Genomic DNA, 25193 nt, shown 5'->3' with positions numbered 1-25193 from the left:
GATGACAAGCAACATGAGTTCGACTGGGACAACACTACTATTATAGGACAAGCCAAACAGAACAGCCAGGGAATTCCTAGAGGCATGGCACTCATCCACAGGTTCAATCAATAAGCACATCGACCTGGACCCAATATACCGACCACTGCAGCGGACAGCTGGAACTGACAACCGGAAGCGGCAGGTACAAACCACTATAAATACCAGAGGAAACATCACAGAAGCGCTTCGCAGGAGGATCCCAAGCACTGAGGATGTCACCTAGACAGGGGACGAAATGTCTGCAACACAAATTCCCAGCTCGGCGAACAGAACCACAGCAGAAATCACCTATCTCCAGCAAATCTATTTTTGAAATAATCCCTTTTACATCATTTTTTAAACCTGCTCTGCCGTGCCAAAAATAGTTCATATCCCATTAACATTAAATGGCTGCTGTACAATTTGATAAACCAGACCATCATTTAGAAAAGAATCATGCAAACATACCTCACTTGATATTAATCGGCTGTCCACTTCATTGTAGTTAGTTCTTATGTCTGTCACAGTCATCACCGCAGATGACACTATATTGATACCAAAGGATACCTTCTCTTCTGCCACAAGTACTGAAGGCTCTGACATTTTGGTTAAATCATTTCCTACAGTAGAAGAATTATTTTTTTTAAGAGTAACAAACAGGATTGATGAGGGCAGAGTGGTGGACGTGATCCATATGGACTTCAGTAAGGCATTCGACAAGGTTCCCCATGGGAGACTGGTTAGCAAGGTTAGGTCTCATGGAATACAGGGAGAACTAGCCATATGGATACAGATCTGGCTCAAAGATAGAAGACAGAGGGTAGTGATGGATGGTTGTTTTTCAGATTGGAGGCCACAAGGATCGGTGCTGGGTCCACTACTTTTCATCATTTATATAAATGATTTGGACGTGAGCATAAGCGGTAGAGTTAGTAAGTTCGCAGGTGACACCAAAATTGGAGGTGTAGTGGACAGTGAAGAAGGTTACCTTAGAGTACAACAGAGTCTTGACCAGATGGGCCAATGGGCTGAGAAGTGGCAGATGGAGTTTAATTAAGATAAATGTGAGGTGCTGCATTTTGGGAAAGCAAATCTTAGCAGCACTTATACACTTAATGGTAAGGACCTCGGGAGTGTTGCTGATCAAAGGGACCTTGAGAGTGCAGGTTCATAACTCCTTGAAAGTGGAGTCGCAGGTAGATAGGATAGTGAAGGCGGTGTTTGGTATGCTTTCCTTTATTAGTCAGAGTATTGAGTACAGGAGTTGGGAGGTCATGTTGCGGCTGTACAGGACATTGGTTAGGCCACTTTTGGAATATTGCATGCAATTCTGGTCTCCTTCCTATCGGAAAGATGTTGTGAAACTTGAAAGGGTTCAGAAAAGAATTACAAGGATGTTGCCAGGGTTGGAGAATTTGAGCTATAGGGAGAGGTTGAATAGGTTGAATGGGCGGCACGGTGACACAGTGGTTAGCACTGCTGCCTCACAGCGCCAGAGTCCCGGGTTCAATTCCCGCCTCAGGCAACTCTCCGTGTGGGAGTTTGCACGTTCTCCCCGTGTCTGCGTGGGTTCCCTCCGAGTACTCCGGTTTCCTCACACAATCCAAAAAATCTGCAGGTTAGGTGAATTGGCCATGCTAAATTGCCCGTAGTGTTAGGTGAAGGGGTAAATGTAGGGGAATGGCTCTGGGTGGGTTACGTTTCGGCAGGTCGGTGTGGACTTGTTGGGCCGAAGGGCCTGTTTCCACACTGTAAGCAATCTAAGTAATCTAAGGTTAGGGCTGTGTTCCCTAGAGCTTCGGAGGCTGAGGGGTGACCTTATAGAGGTTTATAAAAGCATGAGGGACATGGATAGGATAAATAGACAAAGCCTTTTTCCTGGTGTCGGGGAATCCAGAACTAGAGGGCATAGGTTTAGGGTGAGAGGGGAAAGATTTAGAAGAGACCTAAAGGGCAACTTTTTCACAGAGGGTGGTGCGTGTATGGAATGAGCTGCCAGAGGAAGTGGTAGAGGCTAGTACAATTGTAACATTTAAAAGGCATCTGGATGGGTACATGAATAGGAAGGGTTTGGAGGGGTGTGGGCCAGGTGTTGGCAGGTGGGACTGAATTGGGTTGGGATATCTGGTCAGCATGGATGGGTTGGACTGAAGGGTCTGTTTGCGTGCTGTACATCTCTATGAACATAAAAGCAAGGGATAATTCTGACTCTAGTTAGAAAGTGACATGGATCAGAGTTTTACCAGGCAACTTACCAGGCAAATAAACAGACTGAAAGTTTCCTAAATAGTTTGGTCCCAACTGATAAATGGTGTCAACATTTTGTTCAGGAATCACCTCTTCAAACAGAAAAGTCGGCCCGAGACGCCAAACTAAAGAGGACCGTTGTTTCCAAATCTGCGGAGTTCCTATAATTCCATGAACATCGATGACAGCTGATGAATCAGAGGAAAAGTGCATTCCTGGAAATGTCTGAATGTACTGAATCTGTTAACAATGAGGCAGAATTACTGCAAAGAACTCATCCACAGTTTTACACCGCATTCAACAAACCATTACTTTATAGTTTTCCTTTAATATGTTTCTGAATTTTTCAAATAATTGATGAAGGGAAGAATTTTATTTGTATTTTATATCTAAAGACGGGCGCCACCACATCTGTGCATGGTTATTTAACCAGATGATTATCCCCTTCAAAGCAAATATCTCCTGGAGTATCCCATACACACATCATGGAGTCCTACAGCACAGATACAGATCTTTCAGTCCAACCAATCGCCGCTGACCATAATCCCAAACTAGACTAGTCCCACCTTCCTGCACTTGGCCCATATCCCTCCAAATATTTCTTAACCATGTATATACCCAAATTTCTTTTAAATGTTGCAACTGCACCCACATCCACCACTTCCTCTGGAAGTTCATTTCACACACAAACCACTATGTAAAAAAAAAATTCCCCCTCATGTATTTTTTTAATTCTTTCTCCTTTCATCTGAAAAATGTGCCTCCTAGTGTTGAAATTCCCCCATGTTAAGAAAAAGATGCCATTCACCATATCTCGCCTGATTTTATAAACCTCTATAAGACCACATCGAAACCTCCAACACTCCAGTGAAAAAAGTCCCAGCCTATCAAACATCTCCTTATAACTCAAATCTTCCATACCCAGCAACATCCTGGTAACTCTTTCCTGAACCCTCTCCAGTTTAATAATAATATTAGCAATATTAATGTCAGATTTTATCCAGGGTGTACAATTTGTGTCCACAAACCCTATCCTGACCGGTGACTGTCTAAACTGGTGCCAGGGTATAAAAGTGGTCAATAGTACTAAAAGGATTTTTAAATTTGGTTTATGGAGCATGGCAAGAACCATAGTGATGGAAGTATGAGACTTTGAACGATTTGAAAAACAAAATGCAAACCATCATGTATTTGAATATTAGAACCTTTCATAAGGGAGATAGTGATTTTATCTTACATTGTTAAAATACACACCACTGCATTGGAAACCATGCATTTAGAAATTCAAAGTTGAAAGCCAAGTGGTCCAACCTTAGCAGTTCCTATGGCTTTTCCATTTAAGTATGCGAGTACGGTTGTGTTTCTTCGAGGGTCCTTGTTCAATACCACAGCTAAGTGCTGCCACTGATCGCAAGTTAAGTACTTGGAGATGTTGAACTTGACAGAGGTTAATGCAGACGGCTGCTGGTTCTGGCTTGGTTCGTTCCAATCTGGTGTGTACATAAATGAGAAGAAGAAATGGTCAGGGGGTTGGATTAAAAGCAATCTTGTGGAGTTTAAGTATGTGTTAACACCAGCAACGCTAGCTATACTCTACTGTCTCTCACTTGCAGACAGCAATTTGGACCACCCTCAACCACGTGGTGTTGGAGGATACACAGGTTCAGAACTCAGTGGTGTTGTCAGCTTTCACCAGAAGGGAGCAAAGGAAAGGGGAACTGGAATATAAACCTCTGCAGGGGAAGACAATGGTCTAGTTAATCCAAAGACTCAGGTATTGGTCTCAGGACATGGATTCGAATCCCACATGGTGGAATTTGAACTCAAATTTTGAAAAAAAATCCAGAGTCAATCATGATGACCATGAAACAATTGTCTGGTTTACTAATGTTCTTTAGGGAAGGAAACTGCCATCCTTACCTGGTCAAGCCTACACATGACTTTAGACTCTCAGTGATGGGGTTGACTCTTAACTGTCCTCTGGGCAACTCGGGACGGCAATAAACGCTGGCCTAATCAGCGATGTCCTCATCTTGTGAATGGGGGAGTGAGTTGGAAAGAGATAGGGGGATGGTGTTCCTCTAAGCAGCAGATGGAAGAGCACCATTATCCAAGCTGGCTGACTACCTGAGTGTTACATCAGGGTACTTCTAAATGGAAGAAAATTCAATACGACAAATACAGGTATTTTCTGAATTCAAGGCACAAGAAATATGGAGACAGCAAGAAGATGCTTGTCTTGCAATGCCTAGTACGGCAGAGTGAAGATTTCACAGGAGAGTTCCTTGCAGCGAACAGGGTGGCAGGAGGCACTAACCCAAGAAGTTAGTACAAGAATAGGCGATCAAGGTTGAAATGCTGTCAGTCGCAATAGTGTGGCCAGTGTCTATACAGTGAGAAGGTTAGTGCTGATTCCCTCCACGATACAATGCAATATCTATCATCTCCCACTTGACATTCATTTCCTGTGGAGACTCCCAATGTCTCTGCTGCTTTTAACCCCCATTTCCCTCACCCCCATCATTCCCAACCCGAAATGTTGTTACACCCCTCTGGCACAGGTGGGACTTCAACTCGGGCCTCCTGGCTCAGGCATAGGAACACTGCAGCACAACGGTCCATCCACTCCAGTTGAAGCCCACACTTATCCAATTGATAGAAGCATGTTGGAGGCATCGTAACCATTTGCTTAATTTACATCTTATTGCCAGCAAGGTAACTTTCAGAAGTTCTGAATATCTAATGCATGTTACATTGAACCCACCAGTCATAAATAGCATCAAGTATTACAGCATGGAAGGTCAATAAAGGTTAAAGTGCTCTGAAGATTAGAAAGAAATTGATGAGATGGCAATTTGCCGTAATGGTATCCTGATAAAGGTGTCATGTGTTACTAGAATGTAGGTATTGCTAGGAGCTCTGACAATGTTGGCAGAACAACGCTAATCTGGTCATTTATTCCATCGCTGAAGGTAAGACATTGCTCTGTGTAAATGGTCTGCCATGATTGCTACATTTAAGGCAACAAATGCACTTTGAAACTATTTTCTTAGCTGCAAAAAATGACTTGGAATGTTTTGAAAGGTGCTATGTAAATGCAAGCCCATCTTCCTTTTCTTGCTGCAGTGAGGAGAACACAGCTCAGTTTGACGATAATTTGCCTAGACATTGGCGTTTGTTCCATATTATTGTACGGTTCGTGTCCCGCAGGCATGTACATGTTATTGCTGTTTTGAAGGAATACACATGTGGCCCTAACGGAGGGTGCCTGTGTGGGTTAGGATTAGGGTAACGGTGCATGGGGTTATTCACCCTGAACTGTCAGACCCACCGTCCCTCACGCATACTGTTGAGTGCTGTGCGCCGCTGAATTCACAAATTAAAAAGTGAGACTGAAATCTCAGCACTCACTCCCAAAATCGTGAGCAAAATTAAAACCGTAAATTATTTTAAATCAATCACACCTCCCCCCACTCCCCCACACAGATGATCGCACTGAATAGAATAATATTGAAGTGGGAAAAGTTTAAATTTTTCAGGAGGGATACTAATTATTCAGTGTCACTTGGCATAATTCTTGCTGCAGTAAAGGGATGTGGCTCCTTCAACTGCAAACCTGCTGAGTATCGAAAGGACCTGCACAAAAGATGCACAGAGTGGTGCAATGGGAGCGTGCTGAGCGCATAACCCAGAAATCCATGAATCAAAAACATCTTCTGCTGTGTGACCGTTCCGGGTGCACTCTTTGTTGGCAGCAGAGTGGCTCAGTGGTTAGCACTGCCGCCTCACAGCGCCAGGGACCTGGGTTTGATTCTAGCCTCGGGCAACTGTCTGTGAGGAGTTTGCACATTCTCCCATTGACTGCATGGGTTTCCGCCCACAGTCCAAAGATGTGCAGGTTAGGTGAATTGGCCACGCTAAATTCCCCATAATGTCCAGGGATGTGTAGGTCAGGTGCATTAGTCAAGGGAAAATTAGAGTAATAGGATCGGGGAATGGGTCTGAGGGGGCTTACACTTCAAAGGGTCGGTGTGGACTTGTTGGACCAAATGACATTGTAGGGACTCTAGGAGTCTATGAAAAGATTTACTAGAATGATATCAGAGACATTGAGAAAACTCAAACAGTACGGGGTTCAATTCCTAGAAAAGAGATGACTGAGGATCAAATGGAAGTCTTTGAGATAATGAAAGGGTTTAACATGGTGAGGATATTCCCACTTGCTGGTAAGATCTGAACCGGTGTTATACTCATCTCCTTTAGAGAAGGATACTGCCACCCTTACCTGGTCTGGCCTATGTGTGACTCCAGACCCGCAGAGATGTGGTTGACTCTTAACTGTCCTCTGGGAAGGGCAAAATGTGCTGGTCTCGCACTCATCCCATGAATTAATAAAAAATGAATTTGAAATGCTGACTATTAAAGCAGAATTCAAGCCCACACTTTTACACGAGAGCCATATTTCAGTTAGCCACACATTTCAGTTAAAACTCACACCGTGCTGATTAACCAGTGTCCCACATTTATACAACAATTCACATCCAATTCACCTTTCTTTTATTCACCTACAGGATGAGGGCATTGCTGGTTGGCCAGCACCTATTGCGCATCCCTAATTGCCCAGAGGGCAGTTAAGAGTCAACCACATTGCTGTGGGTCTGGAGTCACTCCTCAGCCCCTTGGCCCATCTGATCAAGGTCCCGTTGCACTCTCCCTTTGTAACTGCCAAGCCCTGCCTATTTCTCTCACGTCACCATCCAAATTCCTTTTCAAATCATTCATCATGCTCCCCTTCCGCCACTCTAATAGGCAACTTGAACCAGGTCATTTAAGCTCGCTGTTATTGAAAAGACATTTCTTCCTCACATCCCCCTTTACATCTCCTGCCCAAAACAGCAGATTTAAAAAAAAATTCATTCACGGCTTGAGCGTATCTCTGGTTGGGCCCGCATTTATTGCCCATCCCTAATAATCCAGAGGACAATTTGAATCAACCACATTGGTATGAGTCTGGAGTCATATTGTAGGCCAGAGCATGCAATGACACCAGTTTCCTTCCCTAAAGGATATTAGTGAACCAGATGAGTTTTTCCCCTACAATGGATTCATTGTCATCATTAGACCCTTAATACTCATGGAATTTATTTATAGACATTTATAGATCTCAAATTCCACCATCTGCTGTGGCAGGATTCAAACCTGAGTCCCCAGAACATTACCTGGGTCTCTGGGTCAACAGTCCAGTGATAATACCACTAGGCCAATGCCTCTCCTTTCATTAACAGAACTATCTCCTGATCCCTCTTCCATTAGCTCCCAGGCTCTCTTTTAGGATCTGTATGATGGTAAGCCCAGGGACTATTTACAGAAGGCAGTCAATGATAAATCTAACAGGGAGGTCATGAGAAGCTTCTTTGGGAGTTGAAAAGTGGAAATGGCTAGCACGGGGGAGCAGGTGAGGTGAATAGCAGAGATACAGCAAGAGATAGCACAAGCTGCAGAAGAGTATAGGGAATGGTGTTCAATGGCAAAGGTATGCCAGGAGACAGTTGTGGTAAGTAAATGCTGGAATGGGCTGAATGTCCTGGATTGGAGTCATGAACACATTTTAAACAGTTGCACGAGCATCAGCTCTCATTTCAGCCTGTATTTTGCTTCTTAAGTCCAGACTGTTGTGTAATTACCAGGCTATTTCATTATTGTCTTGTCACCACATCAAATACTTTCCAAGAAAGTTGCCCACTGGATAAAAGGTAAGGAACATGAAGATCTATCCAAGCCCTCCCCTTGACCCAGCAGAACTGAATCCTCTCAGGAGCGAGACCCACTGAGATTAGCTACAGATCAAATATAGAAATTTCTTTCACTGCATCACTCAGCTCTGTAGCAAGTATTCTCTAACTGCCAGCTCAGAACTATCTGAGCTGCTAAAGAATGGAACAACAATCTTGTAGAACCTATTACAAATTCACTTGATCGTGAAATCTGTTAAATGGTGGTAGCACACTATACCGAAGGGTTCAAAGACCTCCTCCTGAGTGGAGATGATCAACTGCTTTTCTGGTGCCGAAATGCTGATTGATAAACAAACAAAATCTTTCTCCATCTTCGACGTGTGACGGAAGACGGTGAGGAAACGAATTGGATGGGCATCGAAAGCAGAACTGAAGCTGATGACCGTGAACCACGTGGAGTAAGTGAAGCCAACAGGTGGTGGAAACCCCCTGCAACCTGAGAACAAAGGGGAAACCAGGTCAGAAAAGCAGAAGTCAGTCGAATCAGTCTGCTTTCATTCTTGCCGAGCTTATTCAAATGGCGAAATGAGGTAGTTTGTGCTACTCTCCTCTTCCTCAGTGTGTGCTGTGCATCAGACTCAGCCAAACATACCACGTAGCATCAACATGGACTTCACCAGTTTCCTCATATCCCCTCCCCCCCCACCTCATCCCAGATCAAACCTTCCAACTCGGCACCACCTTCTTGAACTATCCGAGCTGTCCATCTTCCTTCCCAACTATCCACTTCACCCTACCTTCCGGCCTATCACTATCACCCCACCTGCATCTACCTATCGCCTTCCCAGCTACCTCACCCCCAACCCTCACCCTCCTATTTATCTCTCAGCCCCCTTCCCTTCCGCCCCCACATTCCTGATGAAAGGCTTATTCGTGAATAGTTGACTCTCCTGCTCCTCGGATGCTGCCTGACCTACTGTGCTTTTCCAGTGCCACACTTTTTGACTGTAACTCTCCAGCATCTGCAATCCTCACTTTCTCCAAACCACAGTCACACAAATCAATCTCACAGCAATCTGCTCTGGTCAATCTTTGACCACTAGTATCATGATTATTGAAATGTTCTCTTTTTATTTGATTTATTGTACCATGTACCGAGACACAATGAAAAATATAATTTTGCATGCTAACCAGTCTAATCATGCCTTACATAAGTACACAACACCTAGTTAGAGTCCAACAGCTTTATTTGGAAATACTAGCTTTCGGAGCGCTGCTGATAAAGGACTGTGATTTTTAACTTTGTCCACTTCAGTCCAACACTGGCACCTCCACATCATTACACAAGTATTTCAGGGTAAAAGAACAGATTGCAGAATATGGTGTTACTGGCAACATAGTAACTCAGTAGTTAGCAGTGCTGCCTCAGAGTGCCAGGGAACTGGGTTTGATAGCAGCCTTGGACAACAGTCTGTGTGGAGTTTGCACGTTCTCCCTGTGTCTGTAAGGGTTTCCTCCCACAGTCCAAAGATGTGCATGTTAGGTGGATTGGCCATGCTAAATTTCCCACAGTCTACATGATGTGCAGGCTCGATGTATTAGTCATGGGAAATACAGGGATAGGGTAGGGGGGTGGGTCTGGGTGGAATGCTCTTCGGAGGGTCAGTGCGGATGGATGGGCCAAATCCCCTGCTTCCGCACTGTAGGGATTCTATTGTTCTATGATAGAGAGAACGTGCAGAGAAAGATTGACTCTAATATATGAGAGGAATATTCAGACATCGTATAACACGGGAAAGAAGCTGCTCTTGATTCTGTTTGTACATGTTTCCAAACTTTTGTATCTTCTGCCTAATGGAAGAGGGTGGAGAGAGTATAATGGGTTGGGAGGGGTCTTTGATGATGTTGGTTGCTTTCTCAAGGCAGCAGGAAGTATAGACCTTGAGACATCGGAGCAGAAATTACGCCATTCAGCCCATCGAGTCTGCGCCGCCATTCAATCATGGCTGACAAGCTTAACCCCATTCTCCCACTTTCTCCCCTAAACCCTTGATACTCAAGAGCCTACCTATCTCAGATTTAAATATACTCAATGACCTGGCCTCCACAACCTTCTGTGACAAAGAATTCCATAGATTCCCCACTCTCTGGCTGAAGAAGTTTCTCCTTATCTACATTCTAAAAGGTCTTCCCTTTCCTCTCAGGTTGTGCCCTCAGGTCCTAGTCTCTCCTACCAATGGAAACATCTTCCCAACATCTACTCTGTGCAGGCCATTCAGTATTCTGTATGTTTCAATTAGATCCCTCCTTCATCCTTCTAAACTCCATCGAGTATAAATCCAAAGTCCTCAAACATTCCTCATATGTTAAGCTTTTCATTCCTGGAACCGTTCTCATGAACCTCCTCTGAACACACTTTAGGGCCAGTACATCCTTCCTGAGTTAAGGGGCCAGAAACTGTGCACAATACTCCAAATGTGGTCTGACCAGAGCCTTATAAAGACTCAGAAGGACATCTCTGCTTTTTATATTCAAGTTCTCTCAAAACTACTGACTCAACCTGCAAGTTTACCTTGAGGGAATCCTGGACTAGCACTCTCAAGTCTCCTTGCATTTCAGACTTCTGAATCTCCTCCCCATTTAGAAAATAGTCCAGGCCTCTATACTTCCTGCCAAAGTGCATGACCTCACACTTTCCCACGTCGTACTCCATCTGCCACTTCTTTACCCACTCTCCTAACCCATCCAAATCCTTCTGCAGCCTCCCTGCCTCCTCACTATTACCTGTCTCTCTTTCAATCTTTGTACCTTAGCCAGAATGCTCTCAGTTCCTTAATGTGTAAAGTGAAAAGTTATGGTCCCAAGAGTGAGCTTTGCGGAACACCACCTGTCACCGGCTGCCATCCTGAGAAGGACCCTTTTATCCCTACTCTCTGCTTTCTGCCATACAGCCCAGCTTCTATCCATGAAGCTTCTATCCAAGCTTCTATCTTTGCCTCTGACACCTTGGATCCTTAGCTTATTCAGTAGCGTACAATGTTGCACCTTGTCAAAGGCCTTCTTGAAGTCCAGGTAGGCATCCATTGGCTCTCCTTGGACTAACCTGCTCATGACTGCCTCAAGAAATTCTTTATTTGCACATAAGCTCTTCATCTGGAATGAAGCCTTCATGGGAGGTGCCTGGTTTGCGACATCCAGTTGGTCTTGATGGGCATGGTGCCTCAGTGCCAGGGACCTGGGTTCAATTCCAGCTCCGGGCAACTGTCCATGTGGAGGTTGCACATTCTCTCCATGTCTATGTGGGCTCTCCTTGATGAAACCATATTGACTTCACCCTACTTTACCATACACTTCCAAGTATTCAGAAATCTCATTCTTCGCAATGGACTCTAGGATCTCAACTATGATTGAGGTTAGGCTTATCAATCTGCAACTTACAGTCTTTTGGTGTACTCCCTTTTTAAACAGGGCTGTTACATTAGTGATTTTCCAGTCCTCTGGGACCCTCCCAGATTCTAGCAATTCCTGAAAGATCACCACTAATGCCCCCACTATCTCTTCAGCTTTCTCCCTTAGAACTCTGTGGTGTAGTCCATCTGGTCCAGGTGATTTATCCACCTTCAGGTCATTCAACTTTTCTAGCAGACAGATTTCTGCTGCATGTTTCTCCATCACTCCTGCTGCTCATCAACCTGCAATTCAGTCGAGCTATACCTCAAATTTAAAATCATCATCCAAGTTTTCAAATTTGTCTGTGATTCCTCCTCTCTCTCTCTTTCTCCCGTCCCCCCCCTTGAGGCCTACCATCCAACACATTTCTCAAAATTATTGCCTCCAAATTATCAGATTTGTACAAGTGCTGTCACGAACTGGGGGTTCTGAGCTCGACAATTTCCTGCGCAAGTTCTCTCTTATGTAAAACACTTCTTAAAAGCCTACTACTTTGACAAGCATGTCAGTCGGCCATCTTAAGAGCTTCATTACGTGTTCAATGTCTAATTTTCAGCCATACCCTGAGAAATATCTTGGGAGTGTTTTGCCACATCAAATGTGTTATTAGACGTGTCAGCCATACCTTCCTTAGTAGCACTTCTACCTCAGACACAAGTCCCTACAGTACAGAAATACGCCATTTGGCCCATCGAGATTGCACTGACCCACTGAAGAGCATCCCACCCAGACCTGACCCCCACCTCCATCCCCATAACCCCGAATTTCCCATCTAACCTGTATATCCTTGGACTGTGGGAGGAAGCCGGAGCACCCGGAGGAAACCCACGCAGACACGGTGAGAATGTGCAAACTCCACACGGATAGTGGCCCAAGGCTGGAATCGAACCCAGGTTCCTGGCGTTGAGGCACAGTGCCCATCGAGTCCAACTGGATGTCGCAAACCAGGCACTTCCCTTGAAGGCTTCATTCCTGATGAAGAGCTTATGCGCAAAACGTTGTCTCTCCTGCTCCTCGGATCACCAGCATCTGCAATCCTCACTACCTCCCATGGATTACTGCGGGAATGCTGCTTTGATGGAAGTGCCATTTTTCAGGCATGTTAAACTGAAGGTCATATCTGCTCTTGCAGTGGCAAGATGTCAAGGGAGAGAAAAATAACTGGGGAGTTCTCAATGCTATTTATGAAACTTGGCAATGCACAAATTGGTCGAACAAACAAAGAAGAGTAGGCCACTCAGCCCTTTGATCCTGTTCGGCTATTCAATAAGATCATGGCTGATCTATTTTAACGTGAGTTCCGCATTTCTGCATATCCAGATAATTGTTCAACCTGTTGGTAATTAAGTATCAATCCACCTGTACATGAGAAATACTTAAAGATTCGGCATCCAGTTCACTTTGATAAGGGAATTCCAAAGACATGCAACTCTCAGATAGAAAAAAAAATCCTCATCTCTGCCTTCAATGGGCACCCCCTGATTTTTAATCAGTGATCCCTAGTTCCAGATTGTCCCACAACAGAGAACTTCCTTCTGACAGCCACATGGTCAAGTCGCCTCAGGACTGTAAGCTTGTGGTGTTACCTTCATTCCAACAACAACTGTAACTAATTATATTGCATTGATGATTAAATCAAATAAAGCAACATTTGTAAAATCAATTAAAAGAAGTCTATTGGGAGGAAAATGATTTGACTGACGAATCTCAGCCATGCACATTGCTAATTACCATCTCAGACATTTAGGTAGTACCTGTTTTCTTAGGCATCTCATTACCATCTCATCAGAACAGTTGCAATAAACAAAAAGCAGAAACCTTCTTACCATCTCCAATCCCACCAGCAATCGGGGATTCGGCATTAACTCCACTCACTGTTGCCAGAGTAGGTAAAAAACAGCACCTGGGCCAAACAATGAGAGAGTTAGACTCGCATTCAAGAACTGACAACATCCAAGATTACTGTCCCCTTCCAATTTCATTTTGTTTTTTTTTAAATGTTTGTTTCTCCTTAGCCCTCTCCAGCTACACACTACTCATTGCCCACAGCCTACTGCACTGACCATTCTGCCATGAAAGAGGTACAAAAGCTCTTGAGGGCATCTTCCCTTCCATTTCCTGATGAAAATCCTTTACCCACCTTGTGCCAATGGGAACACATCTCATGGGCAAGAGGATGCCACGTCTCTCACTGCTTTAAGATGCCCCTTAAAACATTTGTCTTGGTGCACTTCACCAAGTTGTCAGTCAGTATTCTCTCACCAAAGATTTGTATTTTGGAAGCTTCACAAATGTACTATTGGGAGGATGCACAGAGGTGAGGTTCCTCCCCAAATGCTGCAGTGTGTACAATATTGGGAGGATGCACTGAGTGAGGTTCCTTTACAAATGCTGCAGTGTGTACTATTGGGAGGATGTGCTCAGTGAGGTTCCTTTCCAAACGCTGCAGTGTGGACTATTGGGAGGATGCACTCAGTGAGGTTCCTTCATCAGCAACTCAGGACACAAAATATCTCAACTCAAAGTGCAATGGCAGCAGATACAAGGCAACACCATCACCTGCAATTACCCAGGAACTTGCCTTGGACCATTTTCCATGGTTTCTCTGTTATCTTGGTGTTCCCAACTGAATAGGACAACGGGAGGGCCCTTCGCTACATGGACTACTATGGTTCAAGATAATACACTAACACCTACTCAATGCAGCTATGGAGGGACAGGAAATGCCCACGTACTGAGAACAATTTTTGGTCTAAAATACACACACACACACATTTACTCTTTGTTTTTGATGGTATTATTTGTGCAACTCTTTACTGCAGAGGGCCGTCAAAACTGGGTCATTAAGTATATTCAAGGCTGCGACAGACAGATTTTTAATCAATAAGGGATTCGAGAGTTACTGGGAAAAGCCAGTAGAGTAGTGTTGAGGATTATCGGATCTGCCATGGTCTCAATGAATCGAGCCATAGTCTTGATGGGCTGAATGGACTCCTTCCACTGCTAGGTCTTATGGCATTATTACGAAACCCACCTTGTGTTTGAAATGACAAAAATTGGCACGGCAACTTTCACAATATGAAAACGCAACACAGACAAACAGCAAGGTGCCATCAGCATTAATCTCCCTTCCTTTGGATCCACCATCTGCTGACACACCACACATCTGAAGTTAATAACTGTAATTACAACACTGGGATTGCTGAACCTTGAACAGAAGCCAGGTTTGAAATGCTACTGCCAGTCTACTTGTCATTTCACAACTGGCTGACTGATTAAAGGTATCCAGCCTGGCACCAGACAAAAAGCTCATTTTATTTTTACAGCGGCCACCTTTAGGCATCAGTCCTCGAGTGATGCATTACATCTTTACCATTACTGAACTGTCGCATACTATTTACCACAGCACCCTCCCTCAGCCCCAATCTGAGCCCAGAGGTCATCAGTTCAAACCATGAGTTTTGGACACAGAAACTAGACAAATACTTCAGAGGAAAAAGAAGCTTTTGAACAACACATTTAACAGAGGCTTTAATTTTCCTTTTCAGGTGGACTTAAAAGATGCCATTTGGCTAAATTCAAACAAGAGATGACATCCTGTGACATAACCAACATCCATCCCTTAGTCCAAGTTATTGTAGGATTTTACGATGCACAAATTTGTTGCATGTTTTCCCCACTTAACAGTTTACATCATTTCAAACATACGTAATTTATTCTAAGGCTCTTTGGAAACCAAAAGGCACTATATAAATGCAAATGATTTCCTTTAAAGGATCTTCAACATCCAGTCCCTCAGGTTATTCTCTTTTCCTTTGGTTATGTTTCATGTCTGTCTGTCCCTCCTAATTTTTTTATTCATGGCCACTTTTGCCAATTTCATTTCTGATTCAGGAATTGAATGAGAGATAACCACTGCTCACAGGTGAAAACACCAGGTATACGCGTCAACTGATCACTGCGTGCGTTATTAGTGGCATGTATCAATGTTCCATACCCATATCCAACAACAGACATGTCAAACTCTGCAAAGGAGGGAGCTGTAGACGATTTGGTTGGGTGGAATTGCCGAGAAGACATCATGGAGACTAAGCTCATGACGCGGTGCCGTGGTATTGCCTTCTGACTTGACACGTGGGATAAGCTGAAGCTTCGCATCGGTCTATGCTTTGCAATCAGTGACCCCCTCCGGTTGACAGTTCCTCTCCTCCCCCAGTCTGCCTCTGAAATGCAGGAAGAAAAGGGCTGAGAGTTCCGAATTGGGCACTGCTATGCACACATCGACCTCACCTTAGTTAAACCGTTTCCGGTGCATTTCAACAAATGACAACGTGCCCATGAATTAAGAAGCACTTAACAAGTTAGCCATTACTGATAACAAAGGGAATGGCCAATGAAGTCAAAGATGCTGCTATGCAATAAAGACCGGCGGATGCTCAAGTTTTGAAACAAAAAACAGAAATGGCTGCAGACACTCAACAGGTCTGGCAGCATCTGTGGTAAGAAACAGAGTTAACGTTTCAGGTCCATTGACTCTTCAGAATACAGTGCAGTATTCTGAAAAAGAGTCACTGGGCTCAAAACATTAACTCGGTTATCTCTCTACACATGACCTGGATTGTTCCTGAAGTCTCTCGTCTTTTAGAATGAAAATGTTGGTTTCAGTTCTTTCATTTGTAAATCGCAGAACCTTTTAAAAAGTTATACTCTGCAGCAATTTATGTTTTTGTTTCGAAGCTTAAAAGTCAATAGAAATTCATTTTTATTTTTTCATCCATTTGCATGATGGAGAAATCTACAGACCACCTTTCACTTGATGCTTGAAATGACTAATTATCTTAATGCTCAATAACAAAGTGAAATGAAATTCTAAAGAACAAAACTGTGACATTCAGCAGTCAAAGAAAATCTGGTTATCTGAACAAGTTTTCAAATTTGACCTGTTCTGCGGAGAAGATTACTTGTGGAGCTCCTAATTTGCTTTCAAACAGTTTTTATTACAATCTTTAAACAGAAGTTTCAAATACAATCCTGTTCCTTATTTGCAAAGTGCAAATATGGGCTGATTGAGCTCAAGCTGAAATTACAATCAAATAAACAGAGCAGAAAATATAGAAATTGAACCTATGAGCGTCTTAATGCAAAAAGAAAGAAAGATTGCTGCTGGTCAAAATATATATTTTTATAAGCTACTGCTTTCTGGCACAAAATTTTAATTATACAACATAAATCATTGTTGCTAATTAATAATAAAAAAATTACTTTAAGTTAATCCATCATATTCAACTCCTATTCTCACCGTTCCTCCTGGCTAATATTTATCCCTCACAAAAACATCTAAACTAAATGCTTCAACCATTTTCCCATTGCTGCCTGTGGGAAAATTGGTTGCCAAATTTCTTAAATCACAATAGCAACTGCAACTCAAGTGTACTTCATTAATTGCAAGCAGTTTGGTCCTGTTGACACAAGGGATAGCACTCTTTCTTAAATAAAACCTGCTTTTTTTTCTTGAGAACAGCGAATTGAGAATTCAATCAATGATTTGCATTATCTGGACTTTTTTGAATTAAGCAACTGAATCACGAGGACTGTGATCTTGAAGGGGAACAATCGGGGTGAAAGGGTAAAATAAACATCCTCATGTTTCTAGATTTTAACCTTTGTTTGCTGTGAAATTCAACCAAACGTTGTTCAGTTGAAGATGTAACAATTTTTGCCAGCCTACCATGCCAACTCCACAAGGTCCAAGTTAGACTGAGAGCACAAATACTAACCTGTGGACAGATGTGCATCTATGCAGAAGTCTAATGCTATTCTGGTGCCCATTTAGAAGGGCAAACCATCAGTCACAACACCCAGGTAGTTCCAGCTCCCATCATTCTGCACCCATCCTCAACATCTCCCATCTCCCCCCAACACACCCCCACCTCGGCATGCCCCTTACCATTGGAACCAACGTGACAACAGGAGAGATCAGTTTGATGTTTACCCGACGAGTCACACATTTGCTTCTTTCCACCTGTACAGTTCAGGGGCTCGCCAAGGCACAAGAACTGTCTGTTAAATGGAAGGAAAGCAGAGAAGCAGTGAATGAAACAGCACAGAAGGAGGCCATTCAATTGGCTTGTAGTCTCAGTGCCACCCCCTTGATCCCACACCCATGTATGCACCTGTTCCACCTCAAATATTTATCCTACTGCCGTAAAGTGGAAAATGCAAGCAAATCACCGCATTGGGTTATATATTATGGAGGCAAAACCTCCTTTAAAGGGCAGCTTTATGATCACTTCACAAATGTTAACACAGTCAACTGAAAGTGAAAAGGATCCGCTCCTGTGGAGATATTGAGCAGGCACTCAAAGTGCTTAACCCAGCTGTTGAGGAGAACCTTAAAGGATCCACTGCGATCAGAGGATAAGCCAGAAGATTCCCTCAGATTTCTGGTCAAAACTGCTCTGATTGCTAAGCCCAGCAAAACAGATTCATTGATCGTTTATCTCGATCCGACTTGTGGGATCCTGCTGTGCTCCAAATGGTGAATCCATTTTCTTGCATTTCCGTCGAAGGAGATCACCAAGCATTTTAAGAGATATAAGGTGTTATCTAAATGAAAGTCTCTCACGAAGGGAACTTCAAAAATAGAACTGGAAATATTTTTATCATTCAATGTAAGTCTAATGACTTCCATGATCAAGTGTCAGTTTGTTTTGGCTTGGGATTTAAATTCATCAGTTTCTCGAGATTAATGGTTCACTTGGTTAAAGAATCTGGAGGAAAATTGGACAGAGGGGATGCATTTTGGAGCCCTTTTGATCCTTATTCTTTTATTTTTGGAACCAAACAGGCAGGAGCAGGCCATTCCCCCATCAAGATTTTAGGAAAGGACACCAATAACTTGTTCAAAAACGTACACTTTGAGGATCATCTTCAAGGAAGGATATAGAGGAATGAGAGTTTCAGGGAGGGAACATCAGAATTGCTCAGGGGGCTGAAGGCACAATACAATATCAAAAGTGGCTCTTTTTTTTAACTCCTCAGAGTGCAAGCATGTTTGGAACTATTGATAGACAAAGTTAAAAATCACACGTCACCAGGTTAGAGTCCAACAGGTTTATTTGGAAGTACAAGCTTTCGGAGCATTGCTCCTTCATCAGGTAGTTAGTGGGGCAGGATCATAGGACACAGAGTTTATTGTAAAAGATCAAAGCGTTATATAACTGATGCAATGTACTGAACAAACCTAGATTGATGTTAAGTCTTTAATCACTTAGAATGGAGATGCAGGTTTCAATTGATTGATAGGTAAATCTCAGAACTTCTTTCAAGTCACAACCCTGAGATAAGTTAAGGTTTAATCAGTATCTTGAAACAAAGGTGACATCTCAGCTCAGATAGTGCATTAAAGGTGTAAGGTTAGAGTCTGTCAGTATCCCAACCTGGAATCAGACTGGTTCTAATTGAAAAGTAAGAATTTATAAAATGTCACATGGACTGACTGCCTACCGATTGTATGCTTTATGAACAAAATAGAATGTATCTGCAAATACAAAGCTGAGATGTCACCTTTTTTAAAGAAATTGATAAAACCTTAAGTTATCCCCTTTCTAAGTGAGTAAAGACTTAACAGCAATCTAGATTTATTCAATACATCACATCAGTTATATAACACTTTGATCTTTTACTAGAAATTCTGTGTCCTATAATCCTGCCCCACTAGCTACCTGATGAAGGAGCAGCGCTCCGAAATCTTGTACTTCCAAGTGAACCTGTTGCACTATAACCTGGTATTGTGTGATGTTTAACTTTGTCCACCCCAGTCCAACATCAGCAGCTCCACATCATATTGACAAACAGGCAGTACCTCAGTATTCTTGGCTCAACAGCTTGACAAGCCAGCTTCTCAAAGGTCCTGATGAGGGGCAAGTGTAACACATTGTCATTATCAGTCAATGGCTCCTTGTATCGATTTATCAGGATGGTCAAAAGTCCAGATCCACACATAACCTGGCGGTTCCTTTCTGATTTGACGAGTGACAGAACGTAATCAGCCACTGCGTATTGCAGCTCCAGAGATAGCTGAAGGGAAAGAAGGCAAAGTTTTTATCATTCGTGTAAACCATAACAGACTCGGGGCACTAAATGCCTACATACAATCATGCCTACCCCCATAAGCAACTTTTGTCGCTAAATGGTACATTTAAGTCAATATTCAAACAAAATCAAAATTTAATGCAATCTAAAATATTAACTCTACAAGTGGATGCGAACTTTTAAAAATGTTACATTTCCTTCAAAGAGCTGTGAACTGCATTAATGGGTTAGAATCATACAGGTCTACAGCACAGATAAAGACCCTTCGGCCCATTGAGTGTACACTGGTCAAAAGCAACCACCTAACTATTCCAATCCTATTTTCCTAGAGACAAAAAAAACTGCAAATGCTGGAATTCAAGGTACTTAGCCCATATCCTTTTGTGGCTTGGCATTGCTAGCACATCTAAATATTTCTTAAATAGAGTCATACCGCATGGAAACTCGGCCCAACTCATCCGTGCTGACCAGGTTTCCTAACTGAACTAGTTCCGTTTGCCTGTGTTTGGCCCACATCCCTCTAAACCTTTCCCATTCTTGTACCTGTACAGTCATGGATTCTGTAAAGGTTACTGCCTCTACCACCCTTATGGACAGTGAGCTGCAGATTCCCATCACCCTCTGGGTGAATGAATCCTTACACATGAACAACAGCAGGTTCAAGCATCCATGCAGACCTTACATCTTACTGGGCATCAGGAAGTCAGATTACTCACCTAATGCCTCGCTACTCTGAGATGCGCTGCCATTTTTGCATCTCAAATGGTTTCAGGTCAACTTCACAGAATAGCCTCTCCATGTTTGCTACCCCACTGCCTACTCTTTTGACACCGTAATCCTTAATCAATGTGAAAATACTACTAGTTTGTTTTGGAAGGCAAGCATTATTTTGTCTTAGGATACTTATTTGTGGAAAAGATAGAACTGACCAGACCACAGCTTCGTTCTTCATGATCTACACTTTCGTTAAATGACCACTGTTTTCTGTCACCTAGCACATGTGCTAAAATCTTAATGTGGTTGTAATCTGCTCCACTTTGCAGAGGAACATTGTATCTAAGCAAGCGGCTCTAAGGAAATATGAAAAAAATCTTTAGTTGTCAGATGGAAGTAAGAGCAAGTTCACTGTTGCGATTGAAAGAGGAAGGGAAGATTGGCAATGACAGGATAGAACTACTTCTTTGATTGGTATGCAATCTGAGCAGAGCTGTGTGCTGGGAGCCCAGATTGGGGGAAATGTACCTCATGTTGTATGAAGGGAACATATACTCTGTGTTAATAGCTCACAGAACGCATGTCAAACAAATTGTGTGTAAAATGACACACCAGACTAGATGCTAATCAGCAACTAATTATCCTTACATCACTGGTCAGCCATTTGTACCCATTATGGGATTCAGAAGTTGTGAAATACATTGAGATGTGGAAAACTGTGGTGAATTCTCCCAAACTACAGAGGTAAACATTACGATATGGAAATTGGGATCTAAAAGATGAAACCACTTTACAGCTGGATCACTATGTTTCTTTTATTTTAACAAACATAATATTTAAATAAAGATTTACCTCTCTTGAGGGTTGAGATCCTTGTATTATTAATGAACTTGAACTGTATTTCACTGAGATATAATGGACTTCTCCTGAACATTGCATTAATACACACGTCATACCCACTTCCACTCTGAATGAATACCATGAATAGTATTTTACAATAGCTCAGCCTAGCTAAAACCAGCAGAATACTGGAAAAGACGGCTTTATACCTGACTAGAATGAAACTGATTTTTGTCATTTTCAGCATGTTGATTTCCTTTTCAAGTTATGGTTAATATTAGATGTAAAGCAACAAATAAGACAATTTCCTGAAGCATTTTTTAAAAAGATACCTTGAATACATCTCAACAAATGTGGATATAATGTGTGTTCGACTGATTTACATATAAAATAATTCCTGCATGCATATTAATAACTACTATTTAGTCTAGTTGCTTTAATGCACATAACATTGGCAGAGGTGGCCCAAGTTGAGTGTGCGTTGCTGGAAAAGCACAGCAGGTCAGGCAGCATCTGAGGAGCAGGAAAATCGACATTTAGGGCCAAAGCCCTTCATCAGGAATTTGGGCTCCGGCCCGAAACTTTGATTTTCCTGCTTCTCGAATGCTGCCTGACCTGCTGGTGCTTTTCCAGCAACACACTCTCAACTCTGACCTCCAGCATCTGCAGACCTCATTGGAGCATTGGCAGAGGTGGGAAACAATGAACTGTAGCAACAATACAAAAGGACACTGTTGCAAGTGGTGTCATTGGATTCACATTCTTATACAATTGATGTCTTGTTACCAAATGAAATTATCACACCTACACATTGGAAAGTTATGAAATTAGGTAATATTCTAGGTAGGTGACAGCAAGTCATGGTATATCAATACGAGTAGGCCCTTCAGCCTCTTAAGCCCATTCTATCAGATCATAGCTGTCATATATTGCAACTCCATTTACTTGCCTTTATTCCCAGTTCACCAATTTGATTCCTGAGATGGCAGGTTTGTCATATGATTGATTGCTGTATTGTTGTGAACATGTATCGACATATAGTGAAAACTATTGTTTTCTCTGCTACACAGGCAGATCATACCATACAAAGTGCATCAGGAAGACAGAACAGCGCGCAGAATACAGTGTTACATTCACAGAAACAGAGTTCCGAATTAACATTTGAGAGGTCCTTTCACAAGTCTGGTAATAGCGAAGAAGAAGCTGTCCCTGAATCTATTTGTACGTGCATTCAAACTTTTATGTCTTCTACCTGACAGAAGAGGATGGAGAAGAGTATAACTGGGTTGGGAGGAGCCTTTGATTATGTTGGTTGCTTTTCTGAGGCAGTGGGAAATAAAGATGGAATCAATGGATGGGCTGGTTTGTGTGATGGACAACTCTCTGTCACCTCTTGCTGAGAGCAGTTGCCAGACTATGCTGTGATGCACCCTGTTGTGCCTGGACTCGCAGCAGTTTACAACAATGAGGGGACCTCATTGAAATGTATAATACTCTGAAAAGGCTGGGTAGACTAGACACAGAGATGGGGTTACCCCTGGCTAGGGGCGGGGCCCAATATACAGGGGTCACGGACTCTGGATTTGGGGACAGGCCATTTTAGTTGAGGAGGAATGTTTTCACATGGAGGACAGCAACCTTGTGAAATTCTCTGACAGAAGGCTCTGAAGGCCAGGCATTAAAGAATGAAATCGATACATGTCCAGAGGCTAAAGGTGTCAAAGGGTATGAGGAGAGTATGGCATTGAGATAAGGGATTAGCCATGTTGAATAATGCCAAGGCCCCTTAATGGACTGAGTGGCCAAACCCACCGCTATTTTGTATGTTTTTATTCTGCATCCCTGGGCATTCTGATTCAATAAAAACAAGACAATCTCCAATTCCAATTAATCCTGAACTATAGTCTTCTGGGACAGCACTTGCAGGTTTTCACTATTACTGTATACAGAAAAAATATTTCTTAATTTGACTCCTAAACAGCTGAGCTCTGATTCTAAATATTTTAGCTCTTTCTTCGAGATTCCTTTGTGAGAGGAACTAGATTTTTTTCGCATCTAACCTATTGAATTCAATTCTGATTTTGCCCAATGCAAGATTAGCCTTCATCCTTCTTTCCAAACAGTAATACAGGTTAAGGTCAGCTGATCTCATCATTTTATCTTTAAGGCATGATATCATAGGAAGGAAATTGTGAAACTTGAAAAGGGTTCAGAGAAGATTTACAAGGACATTGCCAAGGTTGGAGGGTTTGAGCTATAGGGAGAGGCTGAACAGGCTGGGGCTGTTTTCCCTGGAGCATCAGAGGCTAAGGTCTTTCTGTTGGGGTAGGGGAGTCCAAAACTAGAGGGTGTAGGTTTAAGATGAGAGGGGCAAGATTTAAAAGGGATTTAAGAGCCAACTCTTTCTTCCAAAGGGTGTTACGTGTGTGGAATGAGCTGCTAGAGAAAGTGGTGGAGGCTGGTACAATTTCAGCATTTAAAAAGCATCTGGATGAGTACTGTATATGAATAGGAAGGGTTTAGATTAGATTAGGTTCCATACATTATGGAAATAGGCTCTTTGGCCCAATAAGTCCACACCAACCGTCCGAAGGGTAACCCACCCAGATTCATTCCCCTACCCTATATTTACCCCTGACTAATGCACCTAACATTATGGGCAATTTAGCATGTCCAATTCACCTGACCAGCACATCTTTGGATTGTGGGAGGAAACCAGAGCACCTGGAGTAAACCTACACAGACACGGGGAAAGTACGCAAACTCCACACAGACAGTCACCCAAAGCTGGAATTGAAACCCACCCCTTGGTACTGTGAGGCAGCAGTGCTAACCACCGTGCCACCCAGGTTAGAGGGATATGGGCCAAATGCTGGCAAATGGGACTAGATTAACTTAGGATATCTGGTCGGCAAGAATAAGTTGAACCAAAGGTCCGCACATTTCTATGACTCTAAATCCTTTATGGGGTCTGTTGCCTTTATGTAAATAGGATTCTTACAGCAAAGAAATTCAGTTCAGTTGTCTCACAAGAGTGACAAGTGAAGGAAAACAGTGCGTTTGTCTGAAGAGTTTAAAACATGACTGGTTTTCATTCTCAGTTCTGATCATACACATCACAATGAAAGAGAGTGAGAGATACCTGAGGTATTCCTTCACAGCTTACGTTCGGTAAGAGATCCATCATAACGCAAATAGCTCCTGGATGGACGAGGGCAGAGTCCACAGCAAACCTTCCCAAAATTAAACACAAATTGGAGAATCCATATCATGAGCTGCACATTTTAAATAATACAAGACAATGGGTTTCCAGGGAGTTGAGAGAATCTAGTACTGAGATATCAAGAAAATCAGGTGTGACCACGTCTACCACTTCAATCTCTGATCTATCCACTAACTGAGCCCCTATGCCAATAATGAAATCTCACAAAGTTGATCTTTCCAAATCCAAAGTTGATCTTTCCAAAAGCATGAGCTACATTCCATGTCGGAGTGGAAAACTGGGCAGTTTTGGTTGGCCATTCAATGTTTAATGGCAGACTTGCAGAATAGTGCTGTTGGCTGAATGGATGGTTTGTGATGCAGAGTGATGCCCCCCAGTGTGGGTTCAATTCCTACAGGGCTGAGATTGCCATGAAAGACTCTCCTTCCCAAACTCTCCCCTCACCTGAAGTGTGGTGTCCCTCAGGTTAAATCACCACCACTCATCTCTCTTTGATGGGAGAGCATGCCCTATGGTCTGGTAAGACTATGGTGATTTTACCTTTATGGAATAAGCCACACAAAAATCTTTCAGTATGGCATGTATAACCTGTACAGTCAATCTTCCAACACGAGGGCAGGACATTAATCTGCAACCGGAATTATCATCATTCCTAGTTAACTATATCTCTCAGGTAGCATTCTTAAATCTCCAAAGATATTTAATTATTTGACTAAAGTACTCCAGTAAAGAAACTTTTAAAGTCAAAGTGTTCAGTTTCATGCAATAACAGAAAGGTGCATTTATGTTGCGCCTCTCACAGCTTCAGAATTTCCCAAAGCACTTTGCTGACAATGAAGTACTTCGGAAGGTTAATTACTGGTGTAAAG

At 42.7% G+C, this 25193-nt stretch overlaps 1 protein-coding gene across 3 annotated transcripts in view; it reads right to left on the bottom strand.

Moving 5' to 3' along the window:
• Nucleotides 1–25193, bottom strand: part of wdfy4 (WDFY family member 4) — a 318819-nt gene that overhangs the window by 229167 nt on the left and 64459 nt on the right. For all 3 annotated transcript variants that reach the window (XM_043678828.1, XM_043678827.1, XM_043678830.1), the window contains exons 13-21: nucleotides 24244–24334; nucleotides 19318–19532; nucleotides 17401–17513; nucleotides 15451–15676; nucleotides 13280–13356; nucleotides 8281–8499; nucleotides 3580–3758; nucleotides 2277–2508; nucleotides 490–641 (exon numbers count right to left, since the gene is read on the bottom strand). In XM_043678828.1, the coding sequence (XP_043534763.1) occupies nucleotides 490–641; nucleotides 2277–2508; nucleotides 3580–3758; nucleotides 8281–8499; nucleotides 13280–13356; nucleotides 15451–15676; nucleotides 17401–17513; nucleotides 19318–19532; nucleotides 24244–24334 (1504 nt within the window). The remainder of the gene's footprint in view (nucleotides 1–489; nucleotides 642–2276; nucleotides 2509–3579; nucleotides 3759–8280; nucleotides 8500–13279; nucleotides 13357–15450; nucleotides 15677–17400; nucleotides 17514–19317; nucleotides 19533–24243; nucleotides 24335–25193) is intronic.

This window comes from Chiloscyllium plagiosum, chromosome 38, assembly GCF_004010195.1.
Source record: "Chiloscyllium plagiosum isolate BGI_BamShark_2017 chromosome 38, ASM401019v2, whole genome shotgun sequence".
NCBI lineage: Eukaryota > Metazoa > Chordata > Chondrichthyes > Orectolobiformes > Hemiscylliidae > Chiloscyllium > Chiloscyllium plagiosum.
This window is presented reverse-complemented; position numbering and strand designations above follow the sequence as displayed.